The sequence below is a fragment of the Podarcis pityusensis genome, assembly GCF_964106645.2.
Source record: "Podarcis pityusensis genome assembly, chromosome: 6".
Classification (NCBI taxonomy): Eukaryota; Metazoa; Chordata; class Lepidosauria; order Squamata; family Lacertidae; genus Podarcis; species Podarcis pityusensis.
The window spans coordinates 47736461-47758416 of NC_138030.1; the positions used below are offsets into that span (position 1 = coordinate 47736461).

At 48.3% G+C, this 21956-nt stretch overlaps 1 protein-coding gene across 4 annotated transcripts in view; it reads left to right on the forward strand.

Moving 5' to 3' along the window:
- The first annotated feature begins 753 nt into the window (after window positions 1-753).
- Window positions 754-21956, forward strand: part of CELSR2 (cadherin EGF LAG seven-pass G-type receptor 2) — a 113745-nt gene continuing 92542 nt past the window's right edge. For all 4 annotated transcript variants that reach the window (XM_081010504.1, XM_081010506.1, XM_081010505.1 and 1 more), the window contains exon 1: window positions 754-4372. In XM_081010504.1, coding sequence (XP_080866630.1) covers window positions 907-4372 — 3466 coding nt within the window. In that variant the 5' untranslated portion in view covers window positions 754-906. The remainder of the gene's footprint in view (window positions 4373-21956) is intronic.

Sequence of the window (21956 nt, forward strand, 5' to 3'; positions counted from 1 at the left end):
TAGGACCTGGGAGACCAGGATATGAATCCCTACTCAGCCACGAAGCTCACTGGATGACCTTGGGCCAGCCACCTTCTCTTAGTACCTCACAAGGTTGTTGCAGTGATGAAATGGGGGTGGGCAGGAGAGCCATAGTCAGTAAACTCTTCATCTCAACGCCATGGGTTTGAGCCCCACATTGGACAAACGATATCCGCACTGCAGGGGGCTGGTCTAGATCATGAAATCATAGAGTTGTAGAGTTGTAAGGGACCCCAAGGGTCATCTTGCAATGCAGGAATTTCACTAAAGCATCCACGACCCTTCCTGTTCCCTTCCAATTCTATGCTTCATGTACACCCCTAGAAGAAAAGACGGCATATAAACGTCAGAAATAAATAAATAACAGCCAGTCCAGATGGGCAGAGGCTGCCTGCGGACATGAGCAAGCCGAGGCCCTGCTGCACTCTGTACACGCTCAGTGCCACCACCTGTTATTCCCGGGTTTCTCCTAAGGCCCGGCCATCGGCCAACAGGAGCCCGGCGGACCTCTCTAGCAGCCCTGCCGCCGCCGCCGCTGGGGGAGAAAGTGGCGGTATAACGCCGGGGAGGGCCCCACCGCGCGGCTGCCTCTCCTCTCCAGCAGCCGGGGCTGCCGCGGCTCCTTTAAGAGCCGCAGGTCTATGGAAATGAGCGTCGGCGAGCTGCTGCCGCAGCGGAGCCTTGCCGGGCTGGTTGGCAGGCGGAGAGACCTTCGCGGGCTGCGAGCAAGAGCGCACGCGGCGGCGGCGGCGGACCTGCTGGGGCTGATCGGCGGAGCCGGCGGGCGCCTCGGCCCGGATCCTCCGCTGGGCATGAAGCGCAGCTGCTGAGCGACGCGCGGACGGACGGAGCGAGAGGAAGCCGGAGTGCGGGCGGCGGCGGGAGATGGGCGGCGGCTGCGGCTGCTGCGCCCCCGGCCGGGCTGTGCTGCTGCTGCTGGCGGCGCTGGGGATCCCCCGCTCGGCCGCAGCCCGGAGCCCCCCGGGGCCGCCCTGCGCCCCCTTCAGCGGACCGGCCTGGCCGCCGCCGGAGCCGGAGCTGCTCCCCGCTTGCGCCGCGCCGCCGCTCTCGTGGCGCTGCCCGGCCGCGCGTCCTGCCCGCGGCCTCTGGGCGCACCTGCTCGGGCCGCGCTGCGGCGGCGGCGACGCGGCTGAGGACGGCGACTTGGTGCTGCTGAGCCGGCTCCTGCTGGCCCCGGAGCCGGGCCCGCGGTTCCGCAGGGGGCGCAGGCGGGCGCTGTGCATGGAGCCGGGCGCGCGCGTCCCCCTGCCGCCGGCCAGCTCGCGGGGAGGCTGCCGGCTGCGCTGCCGGTTGCGAGGCGACAGCGGCGGGAGCGAGCCGTCGGACCACCTCCAGGAGGACTTGATGCTGCCCCCTCGGGCCAGGTGCCTCCGCTCCGGGCACCCGCTGCGCCTGGAGCTCCTGTGCAGTCTCTGTGAGGAGGAGGAGGGAGAGACCTTTGTCCTGTGGAGCCTCGGCCTGGGCTCTTCTCAACAGCAGATGGAGAAGCTGTGGCAATCCGAGGGGGCCCCCCGAGGTGGCGCGGGGAGCAGCCGCTCCAAGAGGAACGTCAACGCCAGCCCTCAGTTTCAGATGCCAGCTTACCAGGCTTCAGTGCCGGAGAACAGGCCGGCAGGGACCCCCGTGATCATGCTGCGGGCCCTGGACCCCGATGAGGGCGAGTGGGGCCGCTTGGACTACTCCATGGATGCCCTCTACGACAGCCGCTCCAACAGCTTCTTTGCCATCGATGCCCAGACGGGGGCCGTGACAACGGCTGAGGAGCTGGACCGGGAGACCAAGAGCACCCACGTGTTCCGCGTGACGGCCACGGACCACGGCGTGCCACGCCGCACCGCCCTGGCCACCCTCATGATCACGGTGAGCGACACCAATGACCACGACCCGGTCTTTGAGCAGCAGGAGTACAAGGAGAGCATGCGGGAGAACCTGGAGGTGGGCTACGAAGTGCTGACGGTGAGGGCCACGGATGGGGATGCCAGCCCCAACGCCAACATCCTCTACCGCATCCTGAACGGGAACGGCTCCAACCGGATCTTTGAGATTGACCCCAAGTCCGGCGTCATTCGCACCAACGGCCTGGTGGACCGGGAAGCGGTTGAGGCCTACCAGCTGATGGTGGAGGCCAACGACCAAGGCAAAGACCCGGGCCCACGCAGCACCACAGCCACGATCCACATCACGGTGGAGGATGATAACGACAACTCGCCGCAGTTCAGCGAGAAACGCTACGTGGTGCAGGTGGCCGAGAACGTGGCCTCCAACACTCACATCCTGCGGGTCAATGCGACTGACCGGGACAAAGGTAGCAATGCTCTGGTGCATTACAGCATCATGAGTGGCAACACCCGCGGCCAGTTCTACATCGATGCCCAGACAGGTAACATTGATGTGGTCAGCCAGCTTGACTATGAGATGAACAAGGAATACACCCTCCGCATTAGGGCCCAGGATGGAGGAAGACCCCCTCTTTCCAACATCAGTGGGCTGGTGACCATCCAGGTGTTGGATGTCAATGACAACGCCCCCATATTTGTCAGCACCCCTTTTCAGTCCACGGTGCTGGAGAATGTCCCTGTGGGCTACTCTGTCATCCACATCCAAGCCATTGATGCGGATTCTGGGGAGAACGCTCGGCTGGAGTATGCTCTGGTTGACACGAGCTCTGATTTCCCCTTCACCATCAATAACAACACAGGCTGGATTGTGGTGGCCTCTGAATTGGACCGTGAAGCTGTGGACTTCTACAACTTTGGTGTTGAGGCCCGAGACCACGGTAGCCCCCCCATGACCTCCTCGGCCAGCGTCAGCATCACTGTCCTGGACGTCAATGATAACAATCCTGAGTTTACTCAAAAGGAATATACCATGAGGCTCAATGAAGACGCTGCTGTGGGCACCAGTGTCCTTACAGTCTCTGCCATCGACCGGGATGTCAACAGCGTCATCACCTACCAGATCACTAATGGGAACACCCGCAATCGCTTCTCCATAACCAGCCAGAGTGGTGGGGGTCTCATCACCCTGGCCCTACCCTTGGATTACAAATTAGAGCGTCAGTACCTGCTTACCATTACTGCTTCTGATGGCACACGACTTGACACGGCCCAGGTTTTTGTGAATGTGACAGATGCCAACACACACCGACCAGTCTTCCAAAGCTCCCACTACACCGTGAACATCAATGAGGACAGGCCAGTGGGTACCACTGTAGTTATTATTAGTGCTACGGATGAGGACACGGGGGAGAATGCCCGCATTACTTACTTCATGGAAGACAGTATCCCTCAGTTCAAGATAGATATGGATACTGGTGCTGTCACCACTCAGATGGAGCTGGACTATGAGGATCAGGTGTCCTACACATTGGCAATTACAGCCCGGGACAATGGTATCCCCCAGAAATCAGATACTACCTACCTGGAGATCCTAGTCAACGATGTAAATGACAACGCACCTCAGTTCTTAAGGGATAACTACCAGGGTTCTGTATATGAGGATGTGCCAGCTTTCACGAGTGTCCTGCAGGTTTCCGCCACCGACAGAGACTCTGGGCTGAATGGGAGGGTGTTCTATACCTTCCAGGGTGGGGACGATGGGGATGGAGATTTCATAATTGAATCCACATCGGGCATTGTTAGGACACTGCGCAGGCTGGACAGGGAGAATGTCCCATTGTATGAGCTTAGGGCTTATGCCGTCGATAAGGGCATGCCAGCCATGAGGACCCCTATTGATGTCTATATCACTGTTCTTGACGTCAACGACAACCCCCCTGTCTTTGAACAGGATGAGTTTGACATTTTTGTTGAGGAGAACAGCCCCATTGGTTTAGTGGTGGCCCGGATCACTGCCAGCGACCCAGATGAGGGCACCAATGCCCAGATCATGTATCAGATAGTGGAAGGCAACATTCCCGAGGTCTTTCAACTTGACATCTTCTCCGGAGAGCTGACGGCACTGATGGATTTGGATTATGAGGCCAAGTCTGAGTATGTCATTGTGGTCCAGGCTACTTCAGCCCCACTCGTCAGCCGGGCCACTGTGCACGTCCGTCTGCTGGATAAGAACGACAACATCCCTGTCTTGAAGAATTTTGAGATCCTCTTCAATAACTATATCACCAACAAGTCCAGCAGTTTCCCCACGGGTGTGATTGGCAGAATCCCGGCCTATGACCCGGATGTCTCCGATACGCTTACCTACAGCTTTGAGCAAGGCAACGAACTGAGGCTGGTGCTCCTGAACCACAGCACTGGAGAGCTACGTCTGAGCAGGGCCTTGGATAACAACAGGCCTTTGGAAGCGATCATGAGAGTATCTGTGTCAGGTAAGGTGGCAAATGCATTCCTGTGCATGTTGGTTTGGATCTCAAGTTTTGGGGGAAAGAGAGGCTTTTGGAGCAATCTAGTTGCTCCAAAACTCTGCATTCCTACCTCATGCTCTCCTAACCTTGTGACTAATCTCAAATGGGAAGGGACCCAAGGGTCATCTAGTCCAACCCCCTGCAATGCAGGAATCTCAGCTAAAGCATCCATGACAGATGGCCATCCAACCTCTGCTTAAAAACATCCAAGGAAGCTTTTAAAGAAAGGGCGTCTGATCCCACCCAGAAAACTTTTGCTAAATAACCATTCTGAATATGTGGTATATGGCCACACTGTTTTCCCCCAGCCTGGTGCCCTGGACTGCAACTCCCACCATCCCTGAATTTTGGCCATGCTGGCTTGGGCTTCTGGGAGTTGTAGTCCAAAACATCTTTACACTTGCTTTTGACACTTGAGATGTACGTTTTTAGGACCTACCTCATTTCTACGATTGTTAGTTGTTTTAATCTGTTTTTAATATTGTGTTTGAACTGTTGTAACCCACCCTGGGACCTTAGGGTAATGGGTGGGTAATTAATAATAATAATAATAATAATAATAATAATCTGCAGAGCACCAGGTCAGGGGAGGCTGGCTTAATCTGTTGTTTGCAATTAGGAAGCATTTAGCTGATCATTGCAAAGGTGCAGCAGCAGCAGCAAAGTAGAACTGCTTTTTTGGAATTGGTGGAGGTTGCATAACAGCCAAATGGCGATCCAGGATTCCGTGCGCTGCTCCAGTTGGCTGCCCCAGTCTTTGCTCTGAGACAACAGCCAAAACTGCAGAGTTTCTCTCCCCCATCTCTTCCACAGGCTCCCAGTATCCCAGCCAAAGAATCTTCTTCCTCCTGCCCTTCCTTTCTATTCCCTTTGAATGGAACCAACCACTTGGGGCTAATTCCATATAAAATTGGCTTTCCTTGCATGTGAGCTGAATGCATGATGATTTGATGCCACCAATAATGGCTTTTGGTGTTTGGGGCAGTGCGGATGAGGCAGGAGGAGTGCAAGATGGGTCTGTTCTGTGATCATTCATTCGGAAGATGGAGCTGATCTTCCTCTGAGCTCTGAGATTCTGTTATCAGTGCCTGGAAGACGAGGGAGAATGCTGGGAGATTTTTGGCTGTCCTATAAGGAAACCTTTAGTATGTCAGTGTCATTGCTACCAGACATGGTCCCACAACAAACATGGGCTCTTTTCTCCCAGAGCTTATACTCCTGTATGTTTGTTATTCCTCAAGATGCCACGGTACTTTTTGGGTGGTATGCCGCTAAGTTTTACACAGACCTACTGAAATTGATGACCTCCATTCTTTGCAGTAGGTCTGCTCTCAGTGAAACGTAGTCAAATTCCACCGCTTGTTGCATTTTTGCTGTAACCGAGAAATGAACGCAGCTACTCTTCTGCAACACAGACGTGGAATTTGTGTGCCTGAGATGGGTGCAGCATGTGGGGAAATGTGTCACTGGCATAGAATAGCTGTTTTGTTCCAGGAGAAGGATGCAGTCCCTTTAATTAGCCAGATAGTCTCCTTTTCCTACACTGCCACTTTATTACAATGCCTGGTGTCTGTGCTTTGCAATTACATTAAATTAAATGCCACTGTCCCAGTGCAGAACTTTGCAGGGTAAACAGAGAGGCAAGCATCAGCAGAGACGGTTGTTGTTTGTAGGTTATAAACTGATACAGGGATGGGGAACCTGTGGCCTTGCAAAGGTTGCTGAGCTACAACTCCCATCATTCCTGAACATCAGTCATACTGGCTGGGGGGGATAGGAGTTGATTTATTGATTTATTAAAATTTGTATAGCGACCTTCATCCAAAGAGGGCAGGGTACTCCAGCATCACCTGGAGGGTCACAGGCATCCCATCCCTGAGTTAATGTTAAAGCTACAGCTAACTCATCTTCAGGGTGTCAAGGGCTTACAGAAGGACCAGTGCCAAAATCTCAGCATAGAGGTACCACAGGTACCAAGGCGAAATGGTAACTTATGGCAAGCATAAGAAGAGCCATCAGGCTAAAGCTCGAGCTAGTCCAGCATTCTGTTCTCATATCAGCTAACCAGATGCCTGTGGGAAGCCTGCATGCAGGACCCAAGTTCAACAAGGGTCTCCCAACTCCCTGCTCCCCTCCGAATAGTGGGGGATTTACAAAAAGTTGACTGTGAACTGCATAATTTGAATTTGCTTTAGTCTCTTGGAACAGGGCTGCAGAGCCTGTGGACCTCGTAATGTTGCTGGACTCCAACTCCCATCTGCCTCAGCCTGCATGCCAACAGCCAGGGATGCTGGGAGCTGTAGTTCAACAGCATATGGAAGTCTACAGGTTCCCTTTCCTTTTTCCGGAATTATGGTGACCTCAGGAAGAGAGAGGTCCTGATCAGGAATGGCTTAGTCATCCAAGGCTTACTTACATGTAGCCTCATCCACAAGGCAGTTCCTGATCCCAAAGTGTGTGTTTCTGACCATTTCCAGCAACTTTTAAAAGAGACTATGGCTATGCCATAATGTCAGTGGGTTGTATTCAGTGCTTTGCCAACAGGGTTCCATGGGCACAATGTTTTCTCTCCTACTCCCATTCTAGATGGTCCCCCCCAACCTTCTAGAGCCGATTTTGAGGGCACATGGAAGGGTGGAGGGGGAAAGAAGTTCCATTGAGTACCCAGAAGACCCATCCACCGATGGAGCTGCAGCTATTGCCCTGCTATCTTCAAATATGCTACTGAAAATGGCTGGAGAACACATTTTTCAGATGGGCTCTTGTGTTTCATTGGTGGGCGAGCATCGTCAATATATAATGTTGTAGACTAGTGTGTGCTGAACACATGTCTGAATGGATAGATGAACTAAGGCTGGCAGGGTATATACGGCTTACTAAGGATTTTCCTATGGAGAAGACCCCGCCGCACCTTCACAACTTGTTCCGGGTTCAAGGGGCTCTGGGCAAAGTGTCCTTTAGTGGGCTTCCTCCTCTGTCGACATTCTATGGTGGGCTTACTGAGTCGACCGCGTTCTCAGAGCTGTGTCTGTTTGCAATTTGATTTCCCACAATGTCTCTGGTGTAGCATTGCTTTTGGGCGTTGTGGGAAATACCCACCTATCTGGCACTGCTTAGAGTGCCAGATCAGATTTGTTTAGAAAGGGGCAGAGGTGGGTCCTTCCCAGTTGCCAGGGCTATGGACTCTGGCCAAGAACAGCAGGGGCTGATCCTGGCTCTAATGACTGCCCTTCTCCCCACTCTGGCCGCAAAGGACTGGGCTGTGAGTGAGGAACATGTGGTGGTCGTGGGCGTAGTTGGAGGAAGGGAGAGAAGCCACTTGGGCAAACAGGATAGAGCTTACACGCCTTACATCCCCCCCCCCCCGCATTCATGTTAAATCTCATGAATCAGGATGTTGTTGACTCACTTCTGCAAAGCCTCCCACTCTGTGCTGGAGCGAATTCAACCTGGCAGATGCTCCTTTTCCTAACTTAGATCTGGTGGCTTGATAGCACACATCCCTCTTTTATCCGGAGTTCGAGGCCTGCACCCTATTTGTCCAGCAGCAATTGGAGGCTTTGGAGAGGATGGGCTATGACTACAAAACTTTGGGCTCCTCACTTCTTCGCAACCCAGCCTCTTTGCCTCTATAGGCAGTAATTTCCTCAAGGCAAAATCACGCCAGGTGTGGTTGGTGCCTCGCCTGCACCTGATCCTTAGTGAAACTGAATCATTGCGTGTGCGAATCTGGCAACTTTCATTGGCCCTAGAGTCATCCCTACCAAGGATGGGAAGTATCTACTGCTGGAACTCCTTGGAGTAACGTAGCCTGGCCTAGCCTGGCCAGCATCTACAATTGCTCTCCTCCTTCAAGTAACTAGTTATTACTTGCCTATTACTCTCCTGGGTCTTTGTAGCAGCACCTGTTCGACAAGGTTTTTGTCAGGAATTAGAGCTGAATTTATGGTCCAAATTCTGCTTGTGATGCAGTTGGCATCTGCCTTCAGGGAGGGCTAATAACAGATTGTTACAGCACGCACAAAGTGAAGTGAAACCTGCCAACTGCCATTGGCAATTTGACTAGGCTGCTTTCACAGGGCGACGGGGCAGGAGATTTTTGTGGTGGGGTAGGAATGGGTGGTAGATGCATCTGAGTTCTGGGGAAAGGCCAGATCTTAGTGATAGAGCATCTGTCTTACCTGTGGGGGGTCCTGGGTTCAGCCCCTAGCATCTCCCAGTTGGAACAGGAATACACCAATCTGAAACTCTGGAGAGTTATTTCTAGTCAGTGTAGACAATACTGAACTACATGGACCAAGTCTGATTCAGTATAAGCTATATTTCAAGTTGGCAGGGGCATCAAAGATCATGTAGTCCAAATCCTTACCACAGCTAGTGTTTTCTCTACCTAAACAGCAGAAATAAATGTTAACATGTCCTCTTTAAAACAACAATGACCAAAACTTCAAAGGGGGATGATTTCATGAGATCCTAGGCAAATAATTTTGTTGCTCAGTTGCTGTTGCAGCCAAGTTCTTCCTATTTTGTAGAATGACTGTTGTTTACCTGCAAGTTAAACCCCACAGACTCCTGTCCTCCTTTTAGTGGCAAAAGAAATTGCTTGCTTTCAGTTTGATTTATGGCAAGGCCATATATAAGTTACTTAGCTGTCTTTTCTGTCAGCTGCATAATTCCCTGGTCGTCACTCTTTCTTCACATCATAATCTTGCATTTTAATCCCTGCATTTTCTTTTCTTTTCTTCCTCTGCACCGATGGCATTCTTGGGCTTGTGTATATATTCTCTTTCATGTATGGCGTCCACATTGGGCACGACACATCCTGCTAAAGCCAACCCCAAATCGTTATTGATTAAAAATGGCACCATCATTATCATGTGAGCATTGGGTATCTCCCCATGCAGACTTTAAAAAAAACAACCAACCAAAACCAAAACCTTTTTTTGTGGTGAAGCTGCTGAGGTTGGAGTTCTGGCAAAATACACAGTCTCTGATGCTGTCTGCTGTCAGAGATTTGACACGCCAAGTCAGGACTTGCAAAGTCGTTAATGTTTTTAGTCTATCCCTTCCTAAGAGGGATGGCATACTTTTCTCCCATCCCAGCTCACAAGTTCAGTATTCCGGATGATCACAAACATTGTCAAAAAGCTAAGGGGAGAGATTGTGTTTGTATGTGTAGAAGGTCCCAGGAGCATCGCTGAACATTACCCCCTTATTAATGCTGCCCTCCATAGCATGGAAGACGATGGCAGGCCTTCCTGCCGGAGACCAATTTGGAGATGCCTAAGAGCAGCTGTCCCTGAGTCTCGGCAATTAAACTCTCAGCATGGTGGCTGCCGGTCGCACCTGCTCTGTGGGGATAGGAATACAGGGACTGGGGAATACTGTACAGTGGATAGATTGGAGTGCCGATAATACACAGAGCCCCTGGCTGTCATTGGAGCCCCACTGAATGGTATTCCTGGCTTCTGATGCAGGGGGAATCCAAGCCGCTGGGGTTTATTGGGAAATTGCTGCAGCTGGCACTCCAGAGCTGGGGACTGCAGAATTAGAGGGAGGGTTTTGTCCTGGTGTGGCCAGTCAAAGCAAGAGAACAAATGCCCAGTTGTATTTCCAGCTGGTGGGTAGATGGTAATAATTTATTTCATAAAGAATTAAATTCCGCTTGATTGACAGAAAGAATAGGACAATGAAATTGTCGGTAAAAATAGTAAGAAACAACTATTTAAATATTCAGAAATAATTAAAATCAACAATAAGCTAAAAACCCACTTAAAACACATGTAAACATTCTACATATCTGGGTAGGCTGGCCTAAACAAAAAGTTTTTAGCAGGTACAGTCGTACCTTGGAAGTCAAACGCCTTGCATGTCAAATGTTTTGGCTCCTGAACACCGCAAACCTGGAAGTGAGTGTTCCGGTTTGCAAACATTTTTTGGAACTGAACGTCCAATGCTGCTTCCACGGCTTCCGATTGGCTGCAGGAGCTTCCTGCAGCCAATCGGAAGCTGTGCCTTGGTTTCCAAACATTTTGGAAGTCAAACGGACTTCTGGAATGGATTCCGTTCGACTTCCAAGGTATGACTGTGCAGTGAAGGTGTCTGCCAGTAGTCAGGGGGTTCCAAACTGTGGGTGCTGCTGCACTAAAAGAGTGATTTATTGCAGATGAGGAATGAGTATTATGTGGCACCTGTAACCGTGCCAGTTCTGCAGATTTGCTGTGACTATGTTCTTCTGCAATGAATCCCCCCAAAGGCTTTGAAGTAGAGTCAGGACCTGTGTCACTGGGGGCCATACTACACAATGCATGCAAGTGGACATCATGGTAGTCCAGCAGCTTCTTTTGTAGTCCAGCTCCAGAGGAGGTGGCTGGGAATGGAAGAATGGCAAGAGTCACCATTGCTTGTGCCAAAGCCTTCATGGAAAAAGTGTATGTGAAGAGACTCTTCCTAACTCAGGCAGGGAGATGAGATGCTTATGTAAAATATTTGTACAGTATTGAGTGCAAGAACACTTATATAGTGCCATCCACATACACCCTGCTTAAAAAGAATGAGAGAATATTTTGGGGGAAAGACCCCGGCCCATCTCACGCAGCATTCCCAGTTGGTTAGAGTATGTTGCTGATATTGCCAAGGTTGCAGGTTCAATCCCTGTATGGGACAGCTGCATATTCCAGTATTGCAGGGGGTTGGACTAGATAGTACCCATGGTCCCTTCCAACTCTACAGTTCTATGATTTTAATTGGTTAACCAGATGCCTATGGGAAGTCCGTAAACAGGACATGAGCACAATAGCCCTCTCCCATTCTCAGTGCCCAGCAACTGGCATTTGGAGACATATTGCTAGAAGTACATGGCTGGCTGTGTTTGGACATAATGCCAAATATAACCATGGTGTGGCTTTATGGGAACAAGCCGCAGTGAGCCTTGGGCTTGCACATTCCTCCCTTCCTGCTTCTGGTGCAACTGCGAGGAAATTGGAGCCTTCCACTTCTGTTTTAGGCTACTCATGATTTAGTGTGCCATCGGAACCTTAAACCGTGGTTAAGCTTAACTGTGGTTTGTTGAAACAATCCAGCTTCGAAATCATTTGAAATTGGCTTGTTTGAGCAAGCTGTAGGTAAGATTACTCATAATTTGTCTAGGGTCAGATGTTATGACAAGCTGTGATTAATCTCTAAAATGAAAGTGGAGGAGCGCATGAGCCGATGGCTTGCAGTGGTCCTTTCTCATAACACTAAACCATGATTTAGCTGCACACCTGAATGCAGCCATTGCGTCAGATGTTGAGAATTGCTGCCCTCCCTCCTCGCCTTGGCAAAAAAAGAGACTGTGAGGAGTGCAAAGCGCAACACAGCTGCATAGCAAGATGTGAATCTTTCCTTGCTGGAGATGGCCTGACAGCAGACTTGCTCCTACTGATGGACTCTAGGCCTGCAAAAAGACTAATTACAAATAACACATGACAAAGATGCCCCAGGGGCAGGAAAATTGTTCAGAACATTCGCTTTCCCCAATGACTTATGCTTTTTCAGACCAATAATGTTATTCATCAGAGCTTGCTGTTCACACCTAGAGAAGGGCTTTTATGTAAATGCATTTCTAGATACTGCCAACGGCATGTGTAGATAGCAGGGATGGCAGGGAGAATAACAGGCCATGATTAGAGCAATGTGTTTGTGGTCAAGCACTACCAAAGATATTATTCATTAAGTTTTCTGTTGTCCATTTATACAAGGTTGGTAGGCAAAGATCCCTAAGGAATCTGATTAGCAGCAGCCTTTGGCTATCGGACTCTGAAAAGATGTCCCCTCCCCCCAACACCTTCCATTTAGCCAGATTATGTGTGTTGTATACAACTGCAATGTTTGCAATAGCTTCTGGAAAAAATCCGCAAGCTACATTTTTCCTGCCACTGATTGGAGGATGCAATATTTTCCTGGTGAAACAAGGTCTCACGATTATAGTCATGCTTTTTATTAATTTCAGGAAATGTGTATCTTTTAAAATGTGTACAGATGATACATCTGAAAACATGTATACTACTAGCTGAATTTGGCTACCGTTTGATAATGAATGTCCTCTTGGTGGCAAATAGTGACTTATCTCAAAGGGTCAGTGTAGTATAGTGGTTAGAGTGCTGGACTAGGACCTGGGAGACCAGAGTTTGAATCCCTGCTCACCTATAAAGCTCATTGGATGACCTTGGTCCAGTCACTCTATCTTAGCCTAGTCTACCTCACAGGGTTGTTTTGAGGATTAAATGGGAGGTGGGAAACCATGTATGCCTCAATGAGTTCCTTGGAGGACAGGTAGATGATGATGATAATGATAATGATGTGTGAAATGGCCCCAAGTGTATGGAGTCTGGTGAGGTAGCTGTGGTTTCTCTGCAGTTCTTTCTGGCAGGCCAGAAAGAATTAAGACTTGCTATTAGTAACCTTCCTGCATCTTCCACTACACACAACTTTTGTCCTGATTCCCATTGCGCTTCTTCTGCTTGCATGGGGTTTATATAATTTATTTTCATTTATTTTGTTGATTGAATTCCTACACCACCCTTCACCCAAGGATCACAGGATGGGTTCCATTATAAAAACACAAAGATGTGCAACATAATAACAAACAGAAAGAATACCTCTCCCATTTTTTGCCTGGTGACTAAATGGTGAATGATGAACAACTCAGTATATGGGAGTTTTCTCTTAATTAGCTCTAGATTAGGTCTCCTGATCATGTGAGTTTGGTAGTACAGATTTAAGGGATCCGCTGCGAAAACCCTGGAATCCCACTAAAACCACTTGCATTAGTGACTTGAAGGTAAACCAAGACCCTACGTGGCTTCCCCCAAATTGTGGAGAAAATATGCTGCAGATGCTGAAAAACAACCAGTCCTGAACTATGTTGAACTGGGCTTGTTACATTTTTACTTGGTTTGTTTATAAAAACATTTATATTTCCATTTAAAAGAAAATGCTTAGATTGGCTAACAGCACAGCATCAAAACACAGCACTATTAAATACACAATATATACCTAACAAAAGTAACAGGAAACAAGAAACTAAACAAAGCACATAGACAAATCACGGCAAAACAGTTGATCAACACCTGATATGGCACATGAATTTGCCCATTCCAAGGGATCAGTCATATACTTCCAACTCTGTGGGGTAAAAGCCTGATGAAAAAGGAAGATGTTGAGCAAGCAGTGGACAGGTCATGTCAACGCCATCTCCTTCTGTTTGTGTCCCAGTTCAGTCCGTAACTGCAGCTGCCTTCAGTTGTCTCCCTGCTCATCACTCAAACGCTGATAGGCGTCACGTTCTGAAGGCTGGGGAGAAAGATTTCCAGCTATCATGGGACATAATTCTTTCATTAAATCCCTCACCAGGCAAAAAAAACCCAAAACCAAAAACACCCCTGGCACAAGGCCCATTCATGCTAATCAAGATAGGCCAACCTCCTAACACCCATGGTTAAAGATTGAAAGGTGGAAGAGAGGCTAGGCAGGGACATTTCATCAAGCTTGTTATGGTTATGAGCAGGGGAAGAAAAATGTTTCAAAAGTGTGCAGGGACTCAAGCTTGATAGGAGGTTGAAACCTTGTGTATAACAAACCGTGGTGTGTGGGGCTTCCGCTGGAAGCTAAAGTTGAAGCAGTAGAAATGGTCATTTCTGTTGGCAACCTTTGCACCAATCCTGCTTAATGCCAGCTGATAGCTGCCACATAAGAAGGGTCTGCTGGATCAGGCCAATAGCCTATCTGGTCCAGCATCCTGTTCTTACAGTGGCGCCACCCATATCTGTCTGGGGAAAACATGCAAGCAGAACCTTAGCCCAAGAACACCTTGCCCTCCTGTGGTTTCCTGCAACAGGTATTCCTGCAACTAGCATCCTTTCTCATTCCTGGATGGATCTTCTCATTCACTGGTACATCATCCCCCAGAGGGGTTTTTCTTCCTGTTCTTCCAGTTCCCCACAATCCTGACTTACAGCCTTCTGCTTTGAATTGCCACCCACCTGTGTAAGACAAGGTGTTCTGAGCCGTGAAGCTGAGTCTTCCAGGGTTAACGTCAGGAGGAGTCTAGCTATCTTGGCGGGAGTGAAAATCCCAGAGCAGGCTGGGCAGCTGCTAAGATCCTTCCATTGCAGGGCAACCTAGGATAGTGTGGAGGTGGGGGCTGACTGCAGATAATGCACTCAAGCCATCTGCTCCATCCTTGGACCTTTGAGAGCAGGCTCCCTTTGATCTGGGCTCTGTGGGAGAGCCTACCCTTTTAACATTTCATGCAGCCCCTCAACTGTGTCTGTGATGTTTAGCATGGAGGATGATGCTGATTTAAAGGTACAGAGATGTGATGGATTGGGGGTGGGTTTAGAAGCCAAGGGATTAAGCATTCCTTACTACAAGGGGATTAGGGTGGTGGGATAGCGGAGGCGGATGAGATGAGACACAAAATGGGAAGGAGCAGATCATTGGCAGTAAGCTGTTGGGGAGACATTAACTAGGTCAGAGGCTCCGAGGGCAGCAGGTCCTCTTGAGCTTTATGCTCTAGAATAGGGATGGAGAACCTGTGGCCCTCCAGATGTTGTTGAATTATTATTATCCATTATTAACTTGGTTTCTTACTTGCCCTTCACCACAGGGTCCCAGGGCAGGTTACAGCAATCCAGAAGACTGTATTGAAACCAGTTTAAAACAAATACAATGGAAAAGAACAGGATTGGTCTTAAAAATAAGTATCTCAGGTGTCAAAGGTCAGGGTAAAGAGGTACGGTACATCTTCAGCATATGATCTTGCAGACATGACACCTCTGTGGGGAGGATATTCTGTAACTTAGGTCTGCCGTAGAGAATGTCTTCTTCTGAGCTGCCACACCCTGAATATCTGAGGGTGGTGGAGCTTCCAAGAGGGCCTCCTCTGTTGATCAGAACATAGGAGATCCATGGGAAAGGAGGCAGTCTTTCAGATATTTGGGGCCTAAGTTGTTTAGGGATTTAAATACTAATGTGAGCACCTTGAATCAGACCTGGAAATCAATGGGCAACAAGTGTGACTGTTTTGAAACAGGGGCCTTATGAGCTCTAAACAGAACCCTATCTGCCTGCTGCATTTTGGACAAGTTGAAGTTTCAGAGTCGTCTTCAAGGTTAGCCCCACGTTGGAAAAGTACATTGTAATAATCAAGCCTGGAAGTTACAATAGCATGGAGTACGGTGTCCAAGTCATTTCTGAGAGCCAGTGTGGTGTAGTGATTAAGAGCGATAGACTCGCAATCTGGGGAACCACTCCTCCGCTCCGCTCACACAGCTGCTGTGTGACCTTGGGCTAGTCACACTTCTCTGAAGTCTCTCAGCCCCACTCACCTCACAGAGTGTTTGTTGTGGGGGAGGAAGGGAAAGGAGAATGTCAGCTGCTTTGAGACTCCCTAGGGTAGTGATAAAGCGGGATATCAAATCCAAACTCTTCTTCTTCTTCTGTCCAAAGGTAGCTGTAGCTTCAAAATGCAGCTCTCATCTTGCCTGGGTGTTGGCCAAGCTGGCTGTGGTTGGTGAGAGTTGGAGTCCAACAGCATCTAGAGGACCACAGCTTTCCTGTCCATCGTCTAGGAAAACAGAAGCATTCTCCATGCAGGCGGATTGGAGTGATACATGAAAAACCCCTATGGGTTTTTTTGGGTGCAGATGCCAGAGCACAAGATACACTTACCTCACATCAGTTGTGGGTTGTTCACGTGCACTTAAATGGCTTCATTTCTTGGAAACATACACAGAAGTAGAAAGCTGATGGTTTCCCAGCCAACACTTCGGTGCGTTTTGCCGAGGAAAAGTCTGTATTGTTGAACTTGGATATATGTTCTTGATTGCAAAAAAGCATAGAAGAAATGGCTTCTAGCCAGTCTCTGAGCCATGTTTTGCCCCCTTGCAGAAAAAACTTTTGACCTAAAATTCCAAGGGCACGTTCCAGAAGTGGGATAGTCTGCAGTCCTCCATTCTGTGCTTAGCTCCTTTGCTCTTTTCAGGCACATTTGCATAGCAGGACTATGCTGATGGTCACACATTAAAGGCATGCAGCTCTTATTAAGGGGATTGGATGCGATGCTGGATGTGGTCCCAGTTTAACACATGTGCACCATATTTCAGCCAGCACTTATCCTCCTGCAGCCCACATGGCTGATGAGGACCACTGTGGGCTGTGCACTTTGCACTTTTCAACTTTGGCTGCCTGCTTCTACTCAATATGCCATGTCTTATGTTCCGACATGGTTGCCTAGTAATTAAAAAGTACATTCAGAGTGGTTGATGCCAATGAAGACTCAGATGTCTAACTGGCTGTTGCAGTCAATGAGAAGGGCGTCCCATGGAAAAAGGACCTTTCTTTTCCAGAGACCTGTCACATACTTCTGCTTGGATGACTCTCTGAGAGTGCAGATAAACAGCTTGGTTTCTTGTATCCCAGGTAGATACATGTTTAAACAACTGCTTTAGGGGTAATTTGCGCAAACAAATTGCTAGGCCGAGTGTGTGGCATGGGTGCATTGAGTTCAGCACATGTTGAAATTGGCATGTTACTGTTTTGCCATGCACTCTGCTCACAATTCGATCCATGTTTCCTATGCCACCTACCTCTGCCAAATCTGACATGGCATGACAAATTTGGTTAGGTTGTAAGCTGCGCATGGTGATGACAGCTTTGTCTCATTCTAACGTCTCCATCTATGGTTTGCTCATTTTGTATGTGTCTATTGGCCCTTTGTCCCAAACAGTTCCAAACAGTCTTGCTTATACACCTTAATCAATGGCACTGGCCAAATAATTGATTTTTTTCTATCCTTTAAAAAGAGATTTTGCCCAACTTGAGGTAGATATCGTATCTGCCCTGCCCTTGAAGGTGTGCTGCAAATAAATTTGATATATATATTGTAGTATCTTTAATAGCTCTCTTTATCCCACTGCCTCCGAATGACTCATTTTCCCTAAAGCTTTCTACTGCTAGGCTTTGAGTTACTGGTCAGCTGTCTTTTGCTATTTGTTCTGCTGTTTCTTCATAAGCTCTACATGAACTGTTGTAAGTCATGTTCCCGTCTGCTGATTTCCCATGTCCTGTATTTGACAGTTAGCCATCTCTTGGGGCCAATTCTCACTGTTGCTTCCTCTCTCCTCCCCAGGAGAGTACAATAACTGTGTGGAAAAGAGTACTGTATGCAAAATATAAGGCGAAAATGGTGGCATGAGTACAGTGGTACCTTGGGTTACAGACACTTCAGGTTACAGATGCTTCAGGTTACAGACTCCGCTAACCCAGAAATATTACCTTGGGTTAAGAACTTTGCTTCAGGATGAGAATAGAAATCGTGCGGCGGTGGCGCAGTGGCAGCAGGAGGCCCCATTAACTAAAGTGGTACCTCAGGTTAAGAACAGTTTCAGGTTAAGAATGGACCTCCAGAACGAATTAAGTTCTTAACCCGAGGTACCACTGTAATTCATTTCTTCTTCTTCTCCACACTTGTGCTAGGGAGCTGATACAGTAGATTCCCTAGATCTGAGTCACGCGTACAGAGAGGAGAAAATGGACTTGATGGTGGTCATTCGCCTATTAGGTTTTATTTGCTGCTTCCTCTATTTATACAGATTAATCTGTGTTGGGAAAACTTTAGCTTCCTATTTGGGAAAGTGAAGCAAGCAGAGGGTATCACTTGCAGGTTCTCGTCTTCTGAATCTGAGCAGTTGCTTTTCTCACTTCAGGGCAGTGCAAGCAATGTTGTGACAGGTTCAAAAGGGTCCAAGAGCGGCTGGTTGCCTTTCCCTGCACTTGAGCGCTTTTCTTTATGTCTTTCGGGCAGCTCATAAAACATGGACTGGATTCTTGGATTTCTTTTCTTCTTTTAAGACCCTCCTTTCCAGTAATGACTCCCACTTATTTTGTTGCAAAGCTTCTCTCCTTTGTGGTCCTTTTGATTACAGAGCTGGCTAAGATGCTGTCAAAGGTGCAGGCCCTGTTTCATGAAGAGATTGTGAAAATGCAAATCTCCTTTTCCATCACTGTCCTCATTTACAAGCCCAGTTTTGTATCCAACAAAGTTATACGCAGAGCAGGCTCCTTGGCATTGATGAACCGTACCTTAGTCACGTCCATTAATTTCAGCAAGTCTACTTTGCATCTGACTGACTTGGCTACAACCTCCAGACTCCCCCCAGTTTGAGCCCTTTGGAGATAATCAGAATCTGTGGTTATTTTGTAGACATTCGCTTTGGGACTGGCAAAGAGGACTCAGCCTGGCTCATTGGCTGCCTCATACTGCAAACTCAGACCCTCCAAGTGTCCCTATTTTCCAGGGACGTCCCTGATTTAGAGAAGCTGTCCTTGTTTCTGATTTGATCCAGGAATGTCCCACTTTTCCTTACGATGTCCCTATTTTCATTGGAGAAATGTTGGAGGGTATGGAGTTATCCAACCCCTGAGTGGTCTGAAGGCAATCCTGTACAGTGCTACCTCCGTATAAGTCCGCCCCGTCCAGCGTCCATTTCGGTGGACGTCCGCAGCAAACCCAGAAGTACCGAAATGGGTTACTTCCGGGTTTGCTGCTCATGCATGCGCAGAAGCGCAAACTGCTCCGCATGTGTGCGCAGAGCGGTGCTTTGTTGAGCATTCTTTTTGTCCAGCGTCCGGGGCTCTGGAACAGATCGTGGACTCAAAACAAGGTATCACTGTATAGGGAAGTTTTTTAAAAAGTTTAATGTTTATTATGTATTTATATATGCTGGAAACTTCCCTGAATGGCTGGGGCAACGCAACAGTTAGATGTGTGAAGTATAAATAGTAAAATTATCGTTATGGAATGGGACACCCCTGTTTTCATCACTGAAATGTTGGACGGTATGCAAACTTTTATTGTGCCCTTTATTCAAATAAGAAGCAAATTAACCCTTAGGAATGGGACCTGGAACACATTTGCAAACTCTTAAAGTGCAGTTATAAGGTTTCTGCTGTGCATGGTGTCACATTCTGTGTGGGGAAAAAAATAATTGTGTGAAGATCATCTAGTGTTCTGGGAAGGAGCTCTCAGAGTCAAACTAAACATGAGTTAAGCACAGGTTGGAATTGTTTCTCTTTACAAAAAGCAGCCACAGCAGGGGCCCTGGTCTGGATCAGGACCATGGAGCCATTTTCCTGCTAGAACTCCCCCTTGAAGCTATTTGCCCTTATTTAATTCCCGCCCCACCCCCAGTTGGAGTAAATAGCAGCTGGGGGTGATTTCTCTGCAGGAAAATGGTGCAGGAGGTTAAGTCCCTTTCTCCCATGTCGTGTTACTGATTCCAATGGGTGGGGAGCATTTTAGAGAAAGGAATATGGTCAATTTCAACCACCTACCTTAAAGAGAGGCTTAAAGTCACCTCTAGTGTGAGCCCTAACTGCGTCCATGCCTAAAAGAGAGGAGGTAAACGTTTGAGCTTGCCTACTTGCTTTCTGTTTTCTGCCATATGCACATAAGATGGAGCCATCTATGTTTGCAGACAGAAGATGGCATGCAGGGAAACCGATTCTACCCCTGCCATCCTCTGTCAGCTGGCTGACCCTGTGTGTTGGTTGTTCATCCATCCTGTTGCTCTTGTGCTCCTTTCTTGGTTGGCTCACAATGAAGCTTTCGTGCTTTTTGGGGGGAGGTCAGAGTACCTGCTCTGCCTCCTAGAAGTTCCTGCCCTTTGTGCTGACCTCCTAGAGATAGGAAGCCAGGGAAGAGTCGGAGCCATCTGTGACTTAGAAAGAGAAGCAGTGTGGATGTTCACTCTCTGTGGCAAGCTGCACAGTTGTTCCTTGTAGCTATTTCTCTGCGACAGTTGACCTAGTGCTAAGTCCTTAGCCCTCTTGCCCCCACCCCCAATTCTAATTCAGTCCACTGCTGAAATCTGTCTGGATAGCAGTAAGAAAACTCAATGCCGAAGGGATTTGCACGTTGCGTTGTTTCTACCATATGTTTGTATTCGCTTAATGCGATGTGGGATTGGCCATGCACCCCTTCCCCAGAGCGGGGAGTTAAGCTGCTCAGACAGTACCGTTCCATTGGGGCTGCCCCACTCTTTGTCACCCAGGAGTTGCCAGTGAGGCAGCTTCCCTCTGCCCAGCTTCTTTGCTTCATGGAGTCAAATGATTCCACAGCAAATAAGTTGCTCCAGTTCAATTTGCACAGTGGCAAGATCCTGCCAGTCAATGGTTTGCGCAAATAAAGCCGGCTTCCCATCCATTGCTGTGTTTGCCATGTACCTAATAACTTCCTGCCATTTCACTCTTACCCATTCCATCCCTATAGCTTTCTAGGAACTCCTTAGTTAATGCTCTATTGAAAATTTGTCCCATTTTTTTTAATAAAAAAAATTCTACATCAGTTATTGAGAAAAGGAAATGCGTTTGCAAATTAACAGAAAGGAGAGAAATGTTTGGTGCAACAATATATTAAGCTGAAAACCCTGCAGCCACTGAAATTCTAAAGACATTCTCAAGTGACCTGAGAGAGAGGCAGAACGGAAGCCTCTTAAGCAGGAGAAGAAAACTTTCAAAGAACTGGAGGGCAGGTTTTGGCAAGGGCAAGGGCTGCAGAAGAACGAGGCCAATGGAAAGCAAAGCTCCTCAATTCTCACCAGAAGAAGAACTCTGCCACTGATTTCCTGCGGGTAGTTTTGGCAAGTTTCAGTAGCTTACCTCTCCTCCAACCCTGCTTAAAAATAAAATAAAAAGGGCTTTGAGACAATGTTATCCAAACACTGATGCCTGGAAAGTCACCAAAGACTGACAGTGATGCCAGTTTAGGATTCCAGGCACCTCACGTATGCCTTCAGTGTTGGATGAATGTAGGGAGGGTGTGGGTGTGCATGGGGCCAGAGAGCTGGACTTGCAAGGCAGTAGAATTGTACATGATGGGCCTCCTGCATACTATTAATCGGGGGATTTTTGCAGTGTGTAATTTCTTCCCACCAGCCCTGCACTGTTGGAAGAAGCCCCACCTCTCCAAATGTTTTCCTTTGCAGCAATCACACAGAATTGCTCTTGTGGCACAGAATTGTTGTTGTGTATTGATTATTTCAATCTTCCTAAGTAATCAAAAACTATTCTCCGCCCTCTGAGACATGGCTGTTGTTTTGCCATCTGAAGGATCGCTCAGACAGATTTGTCTCCCCATGTATGTGCTTCTGCCATTTTTGCTTGTACAGACCCCATTTGTGGACTAATCTTAATTGCTTCTGCTGACTCCCTTTGAACCTAGATCCCTAATTAACCCATGTCTGTGCCGGGACGCATCTTGCAAATTCTGCAACCCTCTATCTCCCTGGATTTCATGCTTTGCTCTTCTAATGGGATTCTGCCTCCCCCGCACCCAGTAGCAAATCCCCTTGATTTTCCCACAGTTTCTCCAGACAATTACAGGGTAGCATCTGGGGAAGCTGGCTTATCAACAGTGCCTTAGTGGCATGCAGTTTTCTCGGTGTCGTGGCACGGAAAGAGTCCAGCAGCACACCAGAGTCATGGAACATGAATAGAGAAGGCT